Source organism: Dipteris shenzhenensis, chromosome 26, assembly GCF_047967505.1.
Source record: "Dipteris shenzhenensis isolate YYH24624 ecotype China chromosome 26, Dip_SZ_1.0, whole genome shotgun sequence".
NCBI classification, from domain to species: domain Eukaryota; kingdom Viridiplantae; phylum Streptophyta; class Polypodiopsida; order Gleicheniales; family Dipteridaceae; genus Dipteris; species Dipteris shenzhenensis.
In genome coordinates, this window is record NC_141621.1 from 42720897 (window position 1) to 42743496 (window position 22600).

Genomic DNA, 22600 nt, shown 5'->3' on the forward strand with positions numbered 1-22600 from the left:
TGAGCTGCAGATGAAGGAAGGGGTCTCCATTGCTTCTCACTTGAATGAATTCAATACTATTTTCAGCCAGCTTCAGGCTCAGAAAATGAATTTTGATGCGGAGACTAAGGCAATATTTCTCTTATGTTCATTGCCATCCTCATGGGATACCTTCCGTACAGCTGTCAGTAACTCTGCACCTGGTGGAGTGCTAAAATTTGATGATGTTGTGGGTAGCTTGTTGGCCGAGGAGATTAGACGGAAGTCTATGGATGGCAACAAGCAGGATGCAACCTTAAATGTGCAAAGGGGCAGATCACAGTTCAGGGGGAAGTCCCAAGAAAGAGGGAAGTCTCGTAGCAAATCCAGGGCACGGAACATTGAGTGTTACCACTGTGGCAAGAAGGGCCATATGAAAAAGGATTGCTACAAGCTGAAAAGAGAGCAAAAGGATAAGAAAAAGAATGCAAATTGGGGTGCAAATCAAAAGGAAGAGAGTCCAAGGGAGGACAAAGGAAAAGTGAAGATCGAGGAGATCAATGCAGTCACACATGATAGTGACAATGATGTTCTCTTCATGTCTACTTTATCTGCAGAGTTGCTTACCACTTCAGATGATGCATATTCCCAGGATTGGATTTTGGATTCTGGTGCTTCATTCCATGTTACTCCCCATAGGGAATGGTTCTCCACTTATGATAGTGGAAAGACAGGTTGTGTGCATCTTGGAAATGACTATGCATGTGACATAGTGGGAGCAGGTGACATAAAGTTTTCTTTTGCAAATGGGTCTGCATTTGTTTTGAAGCATGTGAGACATGTGCATAAGCTGACCAAGAGTCTTATTTCAGTGGGTCAGCTAGATGATGCTGGTTTTCACACCACTTTTGGCTTTCAAAGTTGGAAAATTCAAAAGGGCTCTATGCTTTTGGCCAGGGGTGCCAAGTGTGGGACTTTGTATCCCTTACATGTATCAGGGGTATTTGATCATGTTGTTGCAATAACCGAGCAGCCAAGCACTTCTTTGTGGCATTGCAGGTTGGGGCACATGAGCCAGAATGGAATGAAACTCTTATGCCGTTTGGGTTATGTACCGCATTTGAGTTTCTCTGATTTTGAATTTTGTGAGCATTGTCTCTATGGGAAGCAGACTAAATCAACCCATAAAAGAAGGGGAAAGAAAGAGTTTGAAAAGCTTAATTTAGTGCATTCAGATGTATGCGGTCCCATGCCTACACGGTCATTAGGTGGGGTTGATTACTATGTGACATTCATTGATGATGCAACTAGGAAAGTGTGGGCTTATGCTACAGCTCGAAAGAGTGATGTGTTCCAGGTATTTCAGAAATGGCTGGCCTTGGTTGAGAATCAGTCAGGTAGAACGCTTAAATGCCTACGAACTGACAATGGTGGAGAGTATCTCTCTCATGACTTTCAGCATTTCTGTGATACACATGGGATTAAGAGGGAGCTCACATCCCCTCATACTCCAGAGCAAAATCCAGTTGTAGAAAAGATGAATCGTACCATTCAAGAAAGGTTGCAATGCATGCTTTCCAATGCAAGTCTTTCTGGTGGTTTTTGGGCTGAGGCAATGAAGACTGCAGTGCATGTGATCAATAGATCACCTAGTAAGAGTTTGGATGGTGGTATTCCTGAAGAGGCATGGAGTGGCAAGAAGCCCTCTTACTCTCATTTGCGTATATTTGGGTGTGAGGCATATGCACATGTGCCAAAAGAGCTTCGAAAGAAGCTAGATCCTAAGTCTAGGAAATGCATCTTTCTAGGTTATGGTGAAAGTGGAGAGATGGGCTATCGTCTCTGGGATCCAGAAGCAAAGAAGATCATACGCAGCCATGATGTGGTCTTCAATGAGAAGAAGATGCATAAGGCACCCATGAGGGATGTGGAAATGAGGAGAATCACTTTCCAGGATGTGAATCCACCTGCATATGTTGATAGACAGCAAGCTGTCCATGCACCAAATGTGCAAGAAATGGTGCCACCAAGTACTCCCACAGGTATACAATCAAGGGTAGATGATGGATCATCTATTGGTGGAAATGATGAGCTAAATGTGGCTGATATGCAAGTGGGACAGCAAGCTGAAATGCCCTTGAGAAGATCATCTAGAGTGTCTAGACCGTCTGATAGGTTTGTTCCAGGGGTAGACTATGTGATGCTTACTGATTGCGGGGAGCCTTCTTGCTACAGAGAGGCTATGATGCGTGAGGATCAACGCAAGTGGGAGTATGCTATGCAATCAGAGAATGCAATCAGAGATGAGTTCACTTATGAAGAATAAGACTTGGGACTTGGTTTCTTTGCCACATGGAAAGAAAGCATTGCCATGTAAATGGGTCTACAAAATGAAGGTCACAGGTGATGATGTGCCTAGGTACAAGGCCCGTTTGGTTGCTAAAGGGTTCAAGCAAGAGAAGGGTGTGAACTTTGATGAGATATTCTCTCCAGTTGTGAAGATGACCACACTTAGATGCATGCTTGGACTAGTGGCAATAGAGGATATGGAGCTTATGCAAATGGATGTCAAGACAGCTTTCTTGCATGGGGATTTGCATGAGGAAATTTACATGGTGCAGCCGGAAGGCTTTGAAGAAAAGGGCAAAGAGCATTTAGTTTGCAAGCTGAAGAAGAGTCTCTATGGTCTTAAGCAAGCACCTAGAGAATGGTATCAGAAGTTTGATGCTTTCATTCGGTCCCAGGGTTTTAGAAGGAGTGAAATTGATCACTGCCTCTACACTAAAAGGGCTAAGGATAATAGCCTGATAATCTTGGCACTATATGTGGATGATATGCTATTGGCTAGCAAGAATACTTATGAGCTAGATGCATTAAAGGCCAAGTTGCATGAGGCCTTTGATATGAAGGATTTGGGATTTGCAGGTCATATTCTTGGTATGCGCATCACACGTGATCGGAGTAGGAAACTCCTTTGGCTTTCACAAAAAGAGTATGTTACAAAAGTATTACAGCGTTTCAATATGGAGGGGGGGAAGGCAGTGAGTACTCCATTGCCTCCATATGTGAAACTGAGTCATACAGATAGTCCCAAATCAGATGAGGAAAGGGCCATGATGGCCAAGGTTCCTTATGCATCAGCAGTTGGGAGTCTTATGTATGCTATGATAGCTACTAGACCAGACATTGCATTTGCAGTGGGAGTTGTTAGCCGGTATATGGCTAATCCAGGAAAGAGGCATTGGATGGCAGTTAAGTGCATCATGAGGTACATGAAGGGTACCAAGGAGATGTGCATTTGCTTTGGTAAAGGAGACATGCGTGTACTTGGGTACACAGATTCAGACTATGCAGGGCATGTGGATAGTAGGAGATCCACTTCTGGTTATGTGTTCACCTTTGCAGGTGATGCAGTGTCGTGGATGTCTCGTGCACAGAAGTGCATTGCTTTGTCTACCACAGAGGCTGAGTATGTTGCAGCCACAGAGGGTTGCAAGGAGGCTATATGGCTTGATCGGCTAGTGGGATATTTGGGGATTCATACAGGTGTACCGACATTGCATAGTGATTCCATGAGTGCTATTCAGCTAGCATGGAATCCGGTCTTTCATGCAAAGACCAAACACATTGAGGTCAGGTACCATTTCATCAGGGAGGTACTTGAGGACAAGCGCATAGAGCTTGTCAAGGTTCATACAGATGATAACCCTGCAGATATGCTAACGAAGAGTCTACCTAGTCAGCGGTTTGAGTATTGTCGTGTATTGATGGGCATTGGATAGTATGCTCACTAGTTATTCTCCCTTAAAGGCACATTGTCCTTTAAGTGGGAGGTTGTGGGAGTTAAAGGTCATTGTGCCTTAACCCCGGTTATGTACAATACTCAAACACATATATAAATGAATGAAAAAGAAGATTAGGGTGGTTCTGCACCCACCAAACTTGTGTGGCTCTCTGTCTCTCTCTCTCCTTCTTCCGTTGAGAGCACTCTCAATCTCCCCCTAAGTTGTCCACTGAGTTTGCACTTAGGTACTCCCTTTCCGCACCAGGCATTGCCTTCAATGCCGTAGCATTAATTGCATCAACCTCGATGTTTTGAGGTGCAAGAATAGTGCGCTCTCGAAAGTATGGTGCATAGTCCAAAACAGTTGCAAGCCCTCGATACACCCATCCAATGAGGCCTTCCATGGACTTTGTCTCTAAAAGCATATGCGATGGAATCACAACAGTATCTTCATTTGTACATCTATTTATCCCATTGCCAATGTCCAAAACCCATTGCATGAACTCTTGCTTAGCACAATTATCACCATTCCGAAGGACCCGCATATTCTGCGTCAACTTCAATACTGCAGTGCGACCCCAAATCCTTGAGTGGCATAAGGTAGCATTGACAATGTCCTCGTCCTGCCTTTGGAAGAACTGGCGAGACTTGCCTAAAATCCCCCCCCAACAATACCACCTTCCCACCAAAAAGTTACTCACTGGACATGATATCTCACAAAGTTTTGTCTAGTGCCTCGAAAGCAAACCGGTGAGTCATGGGTGCCTCATCCCATATTATCAGCCTAGCCATCTTCAAAACATCTGTGAGTTGGCTATTAACCTTAATATTGCAACTGCTAGTTTATCCAGCTCAAACAGTATCTTGAATCGTGAGTGTGCCATGCGTCCATTGGCTAGTAGCAATGCAGCAATCTTAGAAGATGCACATGCCAAAGCGATGAGCCCCTCCCCACGCATTCGAGAGAGCAAACAATTGTAGAGAAAGGTCTTTCCAGACCCTCCTATACCATCAAGAAAAAAGACCTCACCACCATCTCCATAGACCCTTGCCAAAATCCGATCGAATGGAGCATGTTGACAATGATTCAAGGACATTTCCATTTGCTGGGCAGTCTGTGCTTCTTTCACACAATCAAACATTCTTTCTTCTTGCAATAAGCCATTTCCAGCTTCCGACAAAGATGTTCTATCTACAATAGGAATTCCGTCAAACTCAGCAAACCTTCGCCCATGTTGTTGAAGAATGTGCTCCAAGTGCAATACAGCCTTCTTTATTGCTAGTTCACGACGACCAATTAAATTCCCCATACTTGATTCCAATATATAAAAAAAATCATCCGAAAGCTCAAGGGAAAATTTTTCCCACAAAAGTCAAGGAGACATTGGCTCACAGAAAACCAATATTGTGACAAATAGGTGTCTCAGTTGTGCACTATTTTGATAAAACACAGCCTCTTGCATACACACAAACCATTCATCATCACTCTCCACAAACAATCCCCGTGCTATGCATGCTGCCTTGAAAGTAGGGTACACTTGGCTGTCAAAAGTACATAGGTCATCAAAGGGCTTGAATCCCGTGCACACATTAAGAAGCATACGCATGAAGTAGAGCTCACTAGCTGAGGGGGAAATATTGTACATCCGATCGATGGTATTCCCCTTTTGCCTTCTAGTCCACCGCTTACTGGTTTTGTTCCAAACCAACTTGTCTGGCAAGTCACCATACAGCAAGTTGCTTGCGTCATATTGCAACTGATTATGAGTGAACCATTCTGTGAGGGTGGTCTTTTGATTTTGTTCCCTGCCTACAACATTTTGCAAATCATCATCATCTCAAAAGACGACATTATTGCGCATCGGAAGATGAACCTGCAATCTTTGCACATCGGGTTTTTCATTGTGCGTGGCATACTCATAAATCCACCAACATGCTACTGATGCTGATACGTAACGTGCATCTAAGTAACTACTAATCTCATCAATGCCATCGTCAACTATGTTGTGCAAATGCCCTTGCTCTCCTATATTATTTAGCTACATCTTGATGATGGCTCTGTCATTACCTTTGTACACATATTTATACAAATACTTAACTGCACTGATTGTGGAGCATATTTCAACATTTATGTGTGCCTTGTACTTCACGGAGAGGAAAGGATTAAATGGCACAATCCAACGATTATCAATCACACCCCCTTTCACTTGTATCTTTCTACCATCATCACGATGCATGTAAACTGGATAGCCATCGTTGCCAATAGCAGTCGTCTGCGAGAATCCACGTGGATAATGACGAATGCATTTTCCATCAACCATGTAAGCTGCAGATGGATTTAGTCCACCACACGGACCATGGACATTACATTGCCCAATAATATCATGGAACTCCAGGAACATTGCCTTATCTAGCAACTCCGCACACACTAATCGGTCATAGTGACCGATCTCCACAGGTTTGAAACCACTTTCTAATATCAACAATATGTGTGAGTGTGGCAGACCTCTCTTTTGAAACTCTATGACACTCACATATCTAGCCACCTTCGCAAACAAATTATGTTTTGTAATTGACTGCATCATGTCCTTATGCTTGTGGAAAAACACACGGGTTGTCAAATCTGGATGGTCTTGCGCAGTTTGCCTCGGCAACAATGCTATAGATATTTCAATCCATTTGGGATTACAGGTGAATGTTATGAATAAATCAGGTTTGCCCCGTTTCCTAACAATTGCCATAGCATCTTGGTATAGCTAGCACATATACCGAGGCCCTCCCGTAAAAGAAGAAGGCAACACCACCCTATGCCCTGCAGCATTGCCAAGCACAGTACGTGTCCCATCAGCTGCATTCACCATGTCCATCAACCCTTGATAGACTTCAACGCGTAGGGAAGCTTGGTCGTTTCGTATCCACACCAACCCGGACTCTTCCATGCTATTGTAGGCATCAACCATGTATTGTTGCAGCAATCTACCCCCACGCAAAAGACATGCATTTGTATCATATCTCACTTGCAAATGATATGCGTAGTATTGTCTCTGGGTGACACAACTCTGTCCATGTATCTCATGCAATGGTGTGTGGTTAGGAACATCACTACATGGGATATATGGTTGCCAACCATCTTCCCCCGGAGGGAACAAAAGAACATACATGAGAGGCATGTATGATCGGTGCAAATTAGATATTCTACGCACAAACCCATTGTGGCGTATTGTTGTTCTCATTAATGTACTGGTTTATTTGGGTAAGGCTCCAGTACCTCTCTTCACCAAGAATTTTGAAGACGATCTGAATGTCCCGATTTCCAATATCGAAGTCATCCCCTTGTCCTAGCATGATTGCAGCAACCTCGCTAGCCATAGGAGCCAAGTACTGCCTTGAGGTGGAGTGGCTCTCACAAATAACCATCCTCAGGTTTGTATGTGGATTTGTTCTTAGCACTTGCCCAATAGCCATCAATGCACTGGCATATGGATTGCACTCGTGCATCATCCTCTGCAACAACTCCAAAATGCCTGGATCCAAACCAGGCATCCCATGTAAACGGTGTTCTAGTTCATGATCAGTGTCATACATGTACAACTGTGCAAAACGTGGCATCTCTTGCCTAGCCTCATTGGGCAACAAATTTCCAACCCGATGATACACACTACCATGGACCCGAAAGTTTTGTATACCCCCATTCCCACGGAACATTTGATCAACATGGGCTCCCAATGAAACAAATGCCATGGCACTATTATAAGCCCTAATGTTTTTCTTTAACAGTCTGCTTCTAGCATCATGTCCGTGTAGTAGAACTCTGAAAATCTCTGGTGGTTCTTCTAATGGCAACAATGACACACGACCAACTTTGCAACAGTGCTTGCCCACAACTTGATGCATATGCATTCGCGTCTCTTGTTTCCACAGTTGATCCTGGCAAAAGCTGCATGTATGATCCATGGATCCGAGTGCATGAAGAGAAGGAGCATTGAAGACCAGTGGATACAAAGATGGATGCTCTACATTTTCCCTTAACGGAAAAGTATGCAAGATAGAGAGGCCCCCCCTTACACCCAAAATCATAGCCCTATTGTGAACAACACGCCTTCGGGCTCTTAAATGAGTAGCATCCTTGGTTGCATCCATTTGAGTAGTTGTACATACTACTGGAGCAGGTTCATGCTCATTACGTACTATTGGTGAAGTATGGAGGTCCATTGTATTTTCAGTAGTGCATGCTACATTACTGTGCCCATGCATTTGATTTTGTTGTCTGCATAGGCCAACTTCTACATCCATAGATTCCACTGCCACCCTCACGCTTCTAGCAACTTGTGTTCTCGATCTTGTTCTTTGTATAGCATAAATGCGACGGGCCGCCCGCGTTGAATCCATTTGAGTAGTTGTACCTATTACTAGAGCATGTTCATGCTCATTATCTACAGTTGGTAAAGTATTGACATCCATTGTATTTTCAGCAATGCATGCTACATTATTGTGCTAATGCATTTGGTCCTGTTGTCTGCAAAGGCCGTCTTCTACATCCATAGATTCCACAACCACCCTCACGCTTCTAACTCCTTGTGTTTTCGACCTTGTTCTTTGTATAGCATAACTACGACAGGCCGCCCGTGTTGAATCCATTATAGTAGGTGTACCTATCACTGAAGCATGTTGATGCACTCTACCTACTGTTACTGAAGTATTAAGGTCCATTGTATTTTCAGCCACAATGCACGCTACATTACTGCATCTATGTATCTGATTATGTTGACTGCAAACTCCTACTTCTACACCCATAGATTCCACAGCCACCCTCATGCTTCTAGCACCTTGTGTTTTAGACCTTGTTCTTTGTATAGCATAAGCACAATCTTCTCCTATGAGAACATATTGAATGTAGCCTCTCTTCTATTTGTCTTGCCATCTTCTGTATCCACTCAACCAACTACATAAATATCTATTCCTCAAAGGGAAAAATAGCTTAATCAAATAACTTATGCATCATCCCTAACCATGACAAAGTTGATTGATCTCAACCAATGTGCCCTAAGGAAGAAAATAATTTAGAAAAGCAAGAAGCAAGGTTAATTAGCAAAGCCATCCGTTTCCCATCTATCTAAAATTGAGAGCAGACCATCTATGCATTGAACTCATAGTGTCCCATGACCAAGTTTCAGTGTGTCACTATCTTTGGTAAGAGAAATGCTCATATTTTTTCAACATATGAGCAAAATACAATACCATATGTGCAACCATCATTTGAAACATAAAAACCAAAGCTAACATATCTAAAAAAACTCAATGTTGACCATCTCAAGAAACGATGTGTATATGAATGAATATTTTAAAATAGAAAAGTATAAGCATTGCATCAGCATTTATGCGAATACATGATGCAAAAAAATTACAAATATTTGAGTATATCTTAAATAAAACGAAAATGGGAAGGAACAATAGGCAATTCAAATATTGAATTAAATTAGCTTCCATTGCCATATATACGTCAAATAAAAGTAAATATAATCATTTGCAAAAAACTTGTCTTGCCAAATAACATAAGGGCAACCCAACTACATGAATCCCATAGAAAATTTGGGATTCCAGTACAAAAAGTGACATAAAGGTCTCAAGAGTCAAACTTGTCTTGCCAAATAACATAAGGGCAACCCAAATACATGAATCCCATAGAAGCATTTGGGATTCCAGTACAAAAAGTGACATAAAAGTCTCAGGAGTCAAACTTGTCTTGCCAAATAACATAAGGGCAACCCAAGTACATGAATCCCATAGAAGCATCTGGGATTCTAGTACAAAAAGTGACATAAAAGTCTCAGGAGTCTCTTAATTGTCACGGGTTGCGACCTGCTCTAGTTTATGGCTCATCCTGGTCATCAAAGCAGTTAGCCTATTTAAACCAACTTTGAACATTGACACCTCAGTGGACAGTAGGTGAACTTGTTCTTTCAGCTTATCAACTTGTAGTCTATTCTCACATACAACTGCCCCTTCTCCACCTCTCCCCAAAATCTGCTGCATCCATTGATTAGAGTCCTTAACGCTATTCTCAATTTGAGAAATCCTTGCAATGAGAGTTCCAGGGAATTCTACCATGCCCTGTGCTATTACTACAGCACCATCTGAATGGATTTCTCCTCATAAAGAGCCCAAATATCATGTGTTCATGGCACATGCATCCTTATTATTCTCGCACATGGCTTGAATGGACTTTAAAAGATTGTAATGACTTGAATGCTCAGTTGCATGGGTTGAAGCTCTCCCCCTTCTAAGTCGTTTCATTATATTAGCAGTGTGACGTTCGCGGCTAGACTTAAAATGCTTTGAAGGTAACTTGGCACCGTGATTTGCTCCATGGGTTGAAGTCTCGACCCTTTCAAAAACTTGATTTATCACATGAAGGCTATCTGGCTCACGAAAAGATGACAACACAATGTCAGAAATTGCAGAGCCCTCCACCCTTGCAGCTCGCTTCATTGCCCGAAGGCTTTGTCGCCCATGGAAACCCGACTCCCCAAGATTTGGAACAACGGTAGAAGCCATTTCTGGAGCTGCATCCATAACAAAATACAAAAACCTTTTCAGGTATGTATTGGCTCAATTGTATAATTGGATCACACAAATTCCATAGAACAAACATGAGCAAAAATCAATTGGCATAGGAGGTAGATACCCAAAGATTGTATCCCATCTCCTCTCAGCAAATAATTTGGAATCAAGTTGGATGGATTGAGATATTTGTGAATGAGCTCTTGCCAAGCACTCGTGCAAATATTTTCCGATTCAAAGGCGGTAAGTTGCTTAGAGTGACCAAGGATATGGTGGTAGGAAGTAGAAATCATAGGACATGTTAAAAGGAGAAATCGACATGGAAGGCACATGGCCCTAGCATCTATTTCAAAAATCAAATCCCCCTAACCTCCCCTTGCCATGCATTAGCCTCCTCTACCCAACCCGAAATCTGAGACCTTAGTCCTATGATCATCACCAAGCAATCTTACTCCAATCTTACTGTCTGCTATCAAGGTGCTCCTTGGAAAGATACAATTAACTTTGGACCTTTCGTATCCAACCACATCATGGACTTATTTCACTTCTGTCCACCATTATATTTTGCTCTGTGTGTGTGTGTGTGTGTGTGTGTGTGTGTGTGTGTGTGTGTATGTGTGTGTAGCCCCATCTATCATCCAATCGCCTCACCTCTCGAGCTTAGTTCTCATGGCTATAAAGCACATTACGTGAAACACACTTAATCCTTTACTCTCCTTGAGAAGCAAGGCTAACTTCTGAAAGAGGTTAGATTAGATCACTTAGGGAAGAGGATGCTGGCTTATCTCTAGACATACTGCCAGCTCGATGCTCCTAAGAAAAATACAAATACCTTTAATGATAACTGGTCCAAACACATCATGGCCTTGTCTTATTTCACTTCTGGCCTACCATTATATTTTTTCGTCCCCTCTCTCTCTCTCTCTCTCTCTCTCTCTCTCTCTCGGTGTAGCCCCACCTATCATCCAATCGCCTCACGTCTCAAGCTTAGTTCTCATGGCTATAGTCCACATGACATGAAACATATTTGATGCTTTACTCTCATTGAGAAGCAAGGCTAGCTTCTCAAAATGAAGGTTAGATTAGATCACTTAGGGTAGAGGGTGCAAGCTTATCTATAGACATATTGCCAGGTCATCAAGATGCTCCTACAAAAGATACAATGACATTTAATGATTACTGGTCCAACCACATCATGGCCTTGTCTTATTTCACTTCTGCCCTACCATTATATTCTTTCTCCCCTCTCTCTCTCTCTCTTTCTCTCTCTCTCTCTCTCTCTCTCTCTCTCTCTCTCGGTGGAGCCCCACCTATCATCCAATCGCCTCACGTCTCGAGCTTAGTTCTCATGGCTATAGTCCACATGACATGAAACATATTTGATGCTTTACTCTCATTGAGAAGCAAGGCTAGCTTCTCAAAACGAAGGTTAGATTAGATCACTTAGGGTAGACGGTGCAAGCTTATCTCTAGACATATTGCCAGGTCATCAAGATGCTCCTAGGAAATATACAATTACATTTAATGATTATTGATATCCAATCGCCTCACCTCTGGAGGTTAGTTCTCATGGCTATAATGCACATGACATGAAACATACATAATCCTTTACTCTCCTTGAGAGGTTGATTAGATCACTTAGGGTCCAACCACATCATCGCCTTGTCTCTAACTAATACACTAACTTAATTCACTTCTGTCCATCAATATATTTTCCCTCTCTCTCTCTCTCCCTCTCTCTCTCTCTCTCGCCTCTATTATCTTTTAGTTCTTCCGTCTCAATAATATAATCATCTAGAAACTATAAGATCATAATGGTTTGGATGATTTTAAAAATGTAGCTTACATTTAATGATTACTGGTCCAACCACATCATCGCCTCCATTATCTTTTAGTTCTTCCGTCTCAATAATATAATCATCTACAAACTTAATTCACTTCTGTCCACCATTATATTTTCCCCCTCTCTCTCTCTCTCGCCTCCATTATCTACAAACTATAACATCATAATGGTTTGGATGATTTTAAAAATGTAGCTTGTCTTAAATGATGCAAATATAGCTTTAACATATGGAGAGATAAATCCGTCAATACTCTCTCTCTCTCTCTCTCTCTCTCTCTCTCTCTCTCTCTCTCTCTCTCGCCTCCATTACCTTTTTGAAAAAAGATGGTTCTTAGTTCATCAAGGTGCTCCTGGGAAAGATACAATTAACTTTGGAGCTTTCGTATCCAACCACATCATGGACTTATTTCACTTCTGTCCACCATTATATTTTGCTCTGTGTGTGTGTGTGTGTGTGTGTGTGTGTGTGTGTGTGTAGCCCCATCTATCATTTAATCGTCTCACCTCTCGAGCTTAGTTCTCATGAAATAGTGCACATGACATGAAACACACTTAATCCTTTACTCTCCTTGAGAAGCAAGGCTAACTTCTGAAAGAGGCTAGATTAGATCACTTAGGAAAGAGGATGCTAGCTTATCTGTAGACATACTGCCAGCTCCATGCTCCTAAGAAAAATACAAATACCTTCAATGATTACTGGTTAAAACACATCATGGCCTTGTCTTATTTCACTTCTGGCCTACCATTACATTTTTTCGTCCCCTCTCTCTCTCTCTCTCTCGGTGTAGCCCCACCTATCATCCAATCGCCTCACGTCTCGAGCTTAGTTCTCATGGCTATAGTCCACATGACATGAAACATATTTGATGCTTTACTCTCATTGAGAAGCAAGGCTAGCTTCTCAAAACGAAGGTTAAATTAGATCACTTAGGGTAGACGGTGCAAGCTTATCTCTAGACATATTGCCAGGTCATCAAGATGCTCCTAGGAAAGATACAATTACATTCCATCAAGTATGGGACTTATATTGAGTGAAGTAACAAGTGTAAATCAAAGTGTTTGATCTCTTCAGCCAGTCAGTTGAGGATCGCAGGGTTTGTAACCTTAGTGAAGTCTTGGCTTTTCAATCTCTCCCTTACATTTCCAAAGATGAATGTTTTGCATATAAAAGCTCGTGTGTTAGATGATTTGTTCGTAGTTATAGGCAAGCCATTTGTTAGGCGTTCAATCTCCATCATCAAATCTGCTAGCTCCATGCGGCAAGGTGTTTCCTTGAATCCATTTAGTCTTCTTCTTGTCCGGTTCCTTACAACGCTTCTAATTTCTTCCATGTATGATGAAGTGAATTTAAGGATCCATTTAGGCTGTAATTTTCCTTCACTATATGTTTAGACAGAAAAAACAATCATCCGTATAAGCTTGGGCAACAAAATGCGATCCATCAAGTACGTGGACACCATGCAAACTACCCTGATGCAAGAGCATATCCATTTGCAAGAGAAGCGTGTGAGTCGCTATAGCATAAAGCAACGCAATAAGAGGGTATCCATGCCGTACAGACCGCCCCAAAGTCCATGCATTGGTCACATCTCTCCACAAAATATAACGAGAAGTACCACCTCAATAGAGCCAGATTGTCAGGCCAAAACCCATCCACTCAAGTGTCAAAGAAATGAAGTCACAATGAAAAGACTCAAATGCTTTCTCAATATCAATCTGCATGAGAAGAACATCTAATGACGAGTATACTTACCCTACTCGGTTCCAATGTAGACATTTGCAATGTTATCAAGGATATACCTAGATGAATCCAGGAACATTCCCAAACTCATCCTCTAAAAACACAACAATGTGCAGTTTCAATCTCATGATAGTCACTCAAAAGGTTGAAAACCATAAACTCCATCATGCATAGCAGGGACTGGCTACTATGACATCCCCACTAACCTCATCAGCGCCCAACAGTGGGTGTAGACCATAGTATAAAAATATGCTCTCACACATACAAATCCACACACCCACACATACTTGAGCATCCATTTATACAAAGTCTTCGTACTGAGTTTCTGTCGGCACTCCGGAGGTGAAGGGCAGACTCAGCCATGATGAAGGCTAGCACTAAAGGAGAAGGCTAATCAAAAGGTAGCCCAAAATCTCTTCATTCAAGCTACAACTGCTTGTGAAGTCTAAACATTTTCATTTTAGTCTCTCCCCAACGAGCATCTAAATCTAAATCTAGCTGATAGGGCAATGCACCATTTAAGATAGAAAGAATTATCACAATACCAGCAGACCACAACGTGGACGAAAACTTCCCAAGGTGAAATTTGCATGTCCGCTAATACGGCAGAAGCATATACCTAGATGAATCCAGGAACATTCCCAAACTCATCCTCTAAAAACACAACATAGTGCAGTTTCAATCTCATGATAGTCACTCACAAGGTTGAAAACCATAAACTCCATCATGCATAGCAGGGACTAGCTACTATGACATCCCCACTGACATCATTAGTGCCCAATAGTGGGTGTAGACCATAGTATAAATATATGCTCTCACACATACAATACAACACACCCACACATACTTGAGCATCCATTTATACAAAGTCTTCGTACTGAGTTTCTGTCGGCACTCCGGAGGTGAAGGGCAGACTCAGCCATGATGAAGGCTAGCACTAAAGGAGAAGGCTAATCAAAAGTAGTCCAAAATCTCTTCATTCAAGCTACAACTGCTTGTGAAGTCTAAACATTTTCATTTTAGTCTCTCCCCAACGAGCATCTAAATCTAAATCTAGCTGATAGGGCAACGCACCATTTAAGATAGAATGAATTATCACAATACCAGCAGATCGCAACTTGGATGAAAACTTCACAAGGTGAGATTTGCATGTCTACTAATACGGCAGAAGCATATACCTAGATGAATCCAGGAACATTCCCAAACTCATCCTCTAAAAATACAACATAGTGCAGTTTCAATCTCATAATAGTCAGTCACATGGTTGAAAACCATAAGCTCCATCATGCATAGCAAGGACTAGCTACTATGACATCCAACATTTTGTGTTACGAGTTTATCAAGGATATGCCTATGGAAGACAAATCCATGCTGTTGTGGGTGTAGACCAGCATACAAACTCCCTTGAGACGTTGCACCAACATTTTGTGTTACGAATTTATAGATCACAGGTAAGCCATACAGTAAGGTTCACAAAGCTTCTTTTTAGGCACAAGGGGAAGCAGTCCATGCTTCCAACATTGAGGCATAAGTTGAGTTGACCATGCTCAATTTATCATATGCTTCATATGTTTCCAGAATGCAAGGAAGAACTCAACTTTGAGACCATCCCAACTGGGAGATTTCCCTTTTACCAAATGTTTCAATGCATCTTAAAGGTCCTTCATTACAAAAGGCTGTTCAAGACTGAGTACCCTAGCAGTAGTAAGTATAGGGCTAACCTACCTTTCTTTATTTCCTTTTTCAGTAATTCATTCCTCACAATATTGGTGTCAAGGGTTATAATGTGACCCCAGTTATCATGTAGAAACGTGGTATTCTCTAAGTTTCTACATTTGCACACAGTATTCAAACAGTCCCTGAATGTATCTTCTGGTCTACAAAGTATTGCTGCCAAAGGTTTCTTAAATGACCATCCAAAAGACAATTCGTCAATTGAATCACAACCAGGTTTACAATTCCATTCATTAAAAAACTCCTTGAACCATGCTTTTATAGAGAAAAACTCCATCAAGGGATTATCATATAAGACATGAATGAAAGTATTGAGGTTATCCCTAATACATTTCAGTGTTAACCTTCCATGCGGCATCAAAGCGATAGATCTCTGTGAACAAGCACATACCTATTAGTGTTTATTCCTTCTCATCAGTATTAAGGTTATCCCTAATACATTTCAGTGTTAACCTTCCATGCGGCATCAAAGCGATAGATCTCTGTGAACAAGCACATACCTATTAGTGTTTATTCCTTCTCATCATATAGTAAATGTCGAACTGGAAAATTATGTCCCCTTGAACTTGTGCAGGAAACTGTTTTGCTCCCTCTCAAAGCTTTAGTAGTTCATACCTGCGATTCCAGGCTATCAAAATGGGCTAAGCACTCTGTGGGAGGTTGCCAATCGATGAGCCTGCCACCACTTTGGCCCCTTAGTGGATAAGGGGTACTGCGGGTGTGTCCTCTCGCCATTCCTGTACGTCCAGCAAATCGTGCCTTTCTGGTTGGTCCAAAGGCTCTCAAAGGTTGGGTCTCTGGTCATCTGAGCATCAACTCCCCATAAGATATAATTCCTAGGGAAGGTTGGGGTAATAATGGTGCTTGGGGGTTTTCTCCAAGTTCCTTATTACTGCAGTAAGGACTAGTTCCCTCATATAGCAGCAGCTAAGAGACGCTTTGCAGAACAAGACCATATCATTAGTTTTCATAAACAAGAGAAAGGAGTTGAAGGCTGCTTTGAGAGGTCGGTTGGGAAAAAAGGAGGGTAGACTGTGGGAAATAAACCATATGGCATGGTCATACCAGAGTGGTTGAGCCGCAATCTATGTTTCCCTCCACACATCTGCACTTAACATATGGGCGCCCCACATTGAAGATATCATTGAGATACTTGGGTGTTCTCTTCTCAGTTTCAGACATTCTGCTCTTACATCTCCCAAACACACCTACTGGAGAAGTGCACCTCCCTATGGCAAAGGCAGACATTGGGAAGAAAGAGGCTAGTGGGTAGTTATGGACAATGCCAATCTGAAAACTTTGGGCTGCCCTTTTAGCTTCAGTCTTAATATTCTTCTCTGCACTGACAAGGTCTGCAAAGAATAGCCAAGTGTCTGGAGCGAGGGGAGCCAGGAGGTTCATGTCGTGGAGCTCCCATGTTTTGTTATCATAGGCACTCAGTTCAGCTTCCAAGACCCGCAAAGGGAAGAAGGGGTTGGTATACGTCCTTGTGGAGCTTTTCTTTGGGGTAACTGTAGTGGTCATTAACTGGTCAGAGTAAATTGCCTCTTTGTCTTCCTTCGACAGTCCTTCCATGTCGCAAAAACTATGCTGAGGGTATTAGATGATGATTCAGGCAATGAGAAACATTTCAGTCCCAAACATTCTGGGGAGAGTGGGTCTGTTGGGGGTGGGAGATTAGAGTGAATAAACAGGTTCCGCATAGTATCAGGTGTATTTTCAGCAAAAGTCGGTAAAGCAGTACTGTCTTCCTCCATGAGTTGGTCCAGATTGTCTGCCAACTGTTTCACCAGCGAGAGAGTTTATCAACATTCCCTTTACCAAGTACTACGATGCAGCACCAGTCATTAACAGACAATTGTAACAGCAGCAACTTCATGGAGTCGGGGTTAACTCTCAGCTCTTGTGAGTCCAGCTCAATGATGACGTCATCTACAGACTTGTTGAACATGGTAAGAACTGCTTGGCAACCCAGGGATGGGGCTGGGAGGGGCTCAGTGTAGCCCAACCCGATTAGATCATGATACCATGCTGTCAATTGCTGAAATCAACAATGCATCAAGCATTCCATTAGTGTTAGAGATTTCTGCTATCTCCAAATGGAAATGCCAGTGTGTGTTTTGTCCTATCTACTACCTATAGCATCTGTGCATTCTTTCTTACATTTCCAATCAAGGGTACTAAGTGTCACGCCAAGCTAGTTCAAGTATGTACATTACCCTGTCATCCCATTATTTCAGTAAGCATATAGGTTCAAGATGGGCAGGTATCTACGAGCAATTAAAGAGAGCTTAACCCAAACCACTTACTTGTTCTCAAGCTGTATCCTGTACATATATCCCCTAAACTTCTGTCATTTATGTTCATTCTTGTAGGATTGGAACTCACGAGACACAGTCATTGGTCCCCCCAATTTTCTTATTAGACATCAAAAGGTTAAAAGGACTCCACTATTCCTTCAAGTCAATCCCAATTATATACTTTGTGCAGTAGGGAGAAAGACAGTCACTATGTCGTAAAGAAAATGTAGATGTTCTCTCCACACTAATAGACACACCACAAATGAGCTACTAGAATTAATAGAGGCGTTCCCAAAATATCAAAGAAATCATAGCAGCATCAGAAATCTTTTATATACTTGTTCATAAAGTAATTTAACAGTAATATAAGCTTGAGGTCCTAATATGTGAGTCAACTCAGTTCAGCCCATGTCAAAAGGGTTCCATAACAGCCCCTGCAGTAAAAAGTTTAAAACATGACTAAAAACTGTACTTAAGTTCCCATGGGGGCTACTGTCTCAACAACCAATGGGACTAGTAGTATTCCAAAAAACCAAAAGTAGTAAAGGGATGAGCCCATTAGAAGTCCTCAGCAAAGTGTTTCGTTAGTTCTCATCACAAAAGCACCCTTCACCATCATATCAACATGTCTGATTTTCATCAGACCCACTTACCTTGTGGGACTCTGTCCACTTTCATAAGATAAGACAAAATGAAACCGTCATAAGTTAGATTTCAGAGGGAAGACATGCTTCGTAATCCCTATACAGTTGTTATCCATCTCCATCTACCCGAATTCAAAAAGACCCTCTCGCAGGTGCTGACTATCATGCATACAAATGAAATGTAAAAAATTATAATAGCGTCGTTTCGGTGATGTCTAGTACTAATCCAAACTTGGCCTAGCTGTATTCAATCACAGTTTGTGGTTAGGAATTTAATCTCAGAGGGGACAGCTAGGCTGTATATATCGACTCAAACAACATCAAGATTACTAGTAACTAGTAAGTCACTCGATAACCTTTAGATGTCATCTGATAAAATGTACAGCGTAGCCTCGTCAAAAGAACGGTTTAGGCACTGAGCAAACATTCATTAATTACACTACAAGGAAGTGTGTAGATCAAAATATATACAAGATAACATTCGTCTCTGTTAAAGGGACTTGACTGTCAATATCCCTTTGTTTGTTGAAAGGTGCAGAGCTGTTCTCTTAGGGTCGCCCTCAGTCCATGCCATCCGCCAGGATATGTATTCTCCGAGTGCGTTTTCGACCCAGTCCCTAATAACACATTGTGTACCTTATTAAAGTTCAAAAAAAGCTTCCAATCGTTACCACGTTCGACCCTTTGATCACATATAAGGGCTAGGACTTCGTTCCAAGTCGCAATTAGTTGCTCTAGAGTAGAGTCTGGTGTGATGCCTAGGTGGAGCCTTCCCTCCCGTAGTTCAGTCATCCCGCTTATGCGTATCTACTTCGATCTAGTTGTAGGGTTCCTTGTTGCAGCAGACTTATGCTTGGTCGGGGATCCTTGTGTGGTACCCCAGTCAAGCATTATTGTCCCTTTAAAACGAATCCACAGTACATGCTCTGTTCGACTCGGCTCCAACCCATCGTTTGGGAGTTGCTCGACTTAAAACAATATGCTCCGAGGCTCAAAGACGAGCTTTAGACCCATCATTTGCAATTCGAAGATAGGGCAATCAATCGACAAAGGACTAAGGCAGTCGTATATCGCGAAGCAGTGGTCGCTCGGCCTACGTTATAACATGTTTAGTGCCTATCAAGCTCGATTCACTGTGTATTATTAAAGTTCGTATTATCAGCAGATCAGCTCCAAAGAAGTAGCAGGCGTTCGGCCCAGGACTCCTCCTCGTGGTGACTAGCAAGCTCAAGGGGAAACCGTACGCGTGCAGTTAGAGACGTTAACGTAGAGGGGCACGCAGAACCCGTCTCGGGCACGAGGAGACTAGCGAGCTCCAGGGGAGACCATATGCATGCAGTGAGAGACGTTTGTGTGGAGGAGCAAGCAGAACCCGTCCTGGGCCTTCGAACTATGTATACCATGTGTTAAGTCAAGCAAAACTGTCAAAGAGAGTGCCTCTGGGTAATGGCAAACCCGTAACTTCACAAGAACTTCAAGAACTTCTATAAGTCTCTTCTAGTTCTAGTAGTGAGGCCGTCTGTTTATCAGACAAGGTATGCGAGGGAGTTCTACTGGCGCCACCATTAGAGGGGTGGAGACCAACGTAGGAGGGCTCGCCAGCTTCCCGGGTACCATAGGGTCTCAGTGAGATCCTCATACCAAGCGCAGTCTAAAGGAAGCGTAAGCAGAAGGTCCGCTGTTGAGACGGGGACTGAGCCTTCGCTCTCACCCTCACTATAGGCGAGTCGTCTGGAGCGGAAGTGCCGTTCTCGACGTCGAGACTTGAGGCCAAGCAAGTTTACAAATGGTGCACTCCACCTGGGAAGCCTCCATAAGCTCCAACGGGTTCGAGCTCTCGTTGTTCCTCGTCCTCCCGCTGTCCTGGCGCTGTTTGGAGTTGCTCTATCGATGCAGGTAAGGGCACCTCAAAACCGTTCAGATAGCTGGCCTCCAAGTAACCTGACGAGTCTACTACGGGCTAGCGACGCGCTCCGCCGGGTCTCAAGATGCTAAAATGTTTGAAACTAGCAACATATTCTAACCAAAAAAAATCTCTATGACATAGTACTTCAAAATATTACAAACAATGTACACGGTTCTTACCCAAGGTAGCTCTCCAGCTCAAGCAAATCCAACAACAGTTCCGCGCTCTCCAGAGATCCCAGCGTTTGATGCTCGGATATGTGAAAATGCCATGCATTGATGGCCATGACTGAATACCGGTGTCGCCAAGTACAGCCCCAAAACAGACAATGTTTGGCCCTGTGACTTATTGATTGTCATGCCAAATGCCAATCGGATAGGAAATTGCCGTCTCCTCGTGTCAAATGGAAGTTTAAGGTTGGTCAGAATGAATGTTATCCTTCGAATAAACGTTTTATCACCAGCATTGGTACCAATAATGATTTCAGCTCCTAACACTTTCGTGTGAAACTCTTTCCAAATACACATCCGCAAACAAAGTCATAACTAAACATACAAAAATCTACAATAGACACACAAATATCCCTAAAGGGAAAAGTCTGCGGCCATGTACTATAGGGAAAAGCCTGTGCCGGCCATGTACTTCACATCCACCACGTCCAAAAAAAATTTCTCTATGACAGAGTACTTCAAAATATCGCATCCAAAAGTGCAGTCACATGTCTGAACATGCAATAGCTACATCAAAGAACTGATTGATATATCCAAATACACAGCCACAAATAAAGTCATAACTGAACATACAAAATCTACAATAGACACACAAACATCCCTAAGGGAAAAGTCTGCGGCCATGTACTGCACAGAAAAGCTTGCAACGGCCATTCACTCCATGTCCACCATGTCTGCCGCATACACCATGGCTACAAACATTCAACGGAGTACCAGCAATCGTATCTGGACCAGCATCACATAGAAAGATAATTTAGGAAATATAATTATTGAGCCATAAAACTTTTATACATGTATGTTGGTAAAACCCAACTCATTCTTTAGAGTACTTACTCAGACGCAAAGGGCTGTCAACAATGCTCACATAGGTGTATGTGTAGTCCCCATTTTGCCCTCGATAGAAAATTCGTGTCCCCACATATTCAAAGTATCCCAGCCAGCGAAAAGTGATGGTCTGTGGTCCATCATCCCTATGAAGCTGGCAAGCCAGAACAGCGTAATATCCCAAATGGACTCGTCCATCCAAAGGATTGTGGATGTGGAGATTCATTAGAAACCTTGAATCAGGAACAGTCCTAAAAGACAAACAATAGCATGTTTTCCCACTCACATATAATCCAAAAAAAAACCTTTTGTTTTAACAAAAAATAATGCAACAAACAATGTACACGGTTCTTACCCAAGGTAGCTCTCCAGCTCAAGCAAATCCAACAACAGTTGCGCGCTCTCCAAAGATCCCCAGCCTACAGGATCTGCAATTTTCTAAAAGTGAGTGACTATACTATTAAACATGTCAACATAAAACGTGGTTGTCAAGCAACTATGTACCTTGCACCTGTGCTCCTGTTTCGATGACAAACGTGAACTGTCTAGACATCCTATCGCATTGCAAAAAAAGGAACGCACGTGTCAATCTACATATACTGAAAAAAACAATAGGCTTTGAAGAGAAAATAGCCTGTACTATATTGCAAACCCATGACTCAAATGAAAAATGAAATCCAAACATTATCAAGGACAAAGTCATGAAATATTACGTCTCACTTCATATTTCTGTAAATAGCCAACATTCTCGAAGACCTATGATAGTTGGAATATTGAAAGAACTTTAAAAAAAGCTATACAAAGATTACCGAAATGAAGATTTGCCACCCAAGAAAGTCTCAAGAGGGCTTGAAAGAGCAATGTCATACTCCTAGGCTCTTGATGTTGCCAATTGCAAAACTTCCTTATATACAACATTTGTGGTAGAAGTATAACAAATCTCCTCGCCCCTAGCATCAAACGCACTCTGCAAAATGAAAACCTTAACAGCGTTTGATGCTCGGATATGTGAAAATGCCACGTATAGTTGGCCATGATTGAATACTGGTGTCGCCAAGTACAGCCCCAAAACAG

At 42.3% G+C, this 22600-nt stretch overlaps 1 protein-coding gene across 1 annotated transcript in view; it reads right to left on the bottom strand.

Annotated features, from left to right (window-relative positions):
• Nucleotides 1–22079, bottom strand: part of LOC147885110 (uncharacterized) — a 50445-nt gene extending 28366 nt beyond the window's left edge. The window contains exons 1-3 of the mRNA XM_087397272.1: nucleotides 22031–22079; nucleotides 21882–21954; nucleotides 21536–21777 (exon numbers count right to left, since the gene is read on the bottom strand). Of these exons, the coding sequence (XP_087253398.1) occupies nucleotides 21536–21777; nucleotides 21882–21954; nucleotides 22031–22079 (364 nt within the window). The remainder of the gene's footprint in view (nucleotides 1–21535; nucleotides 21778–21881; nucleotides 21955–22030) is intronic.
• Between the last annotated feature and the right edge of the window lie 521 nt (nucleotides 22080–22600).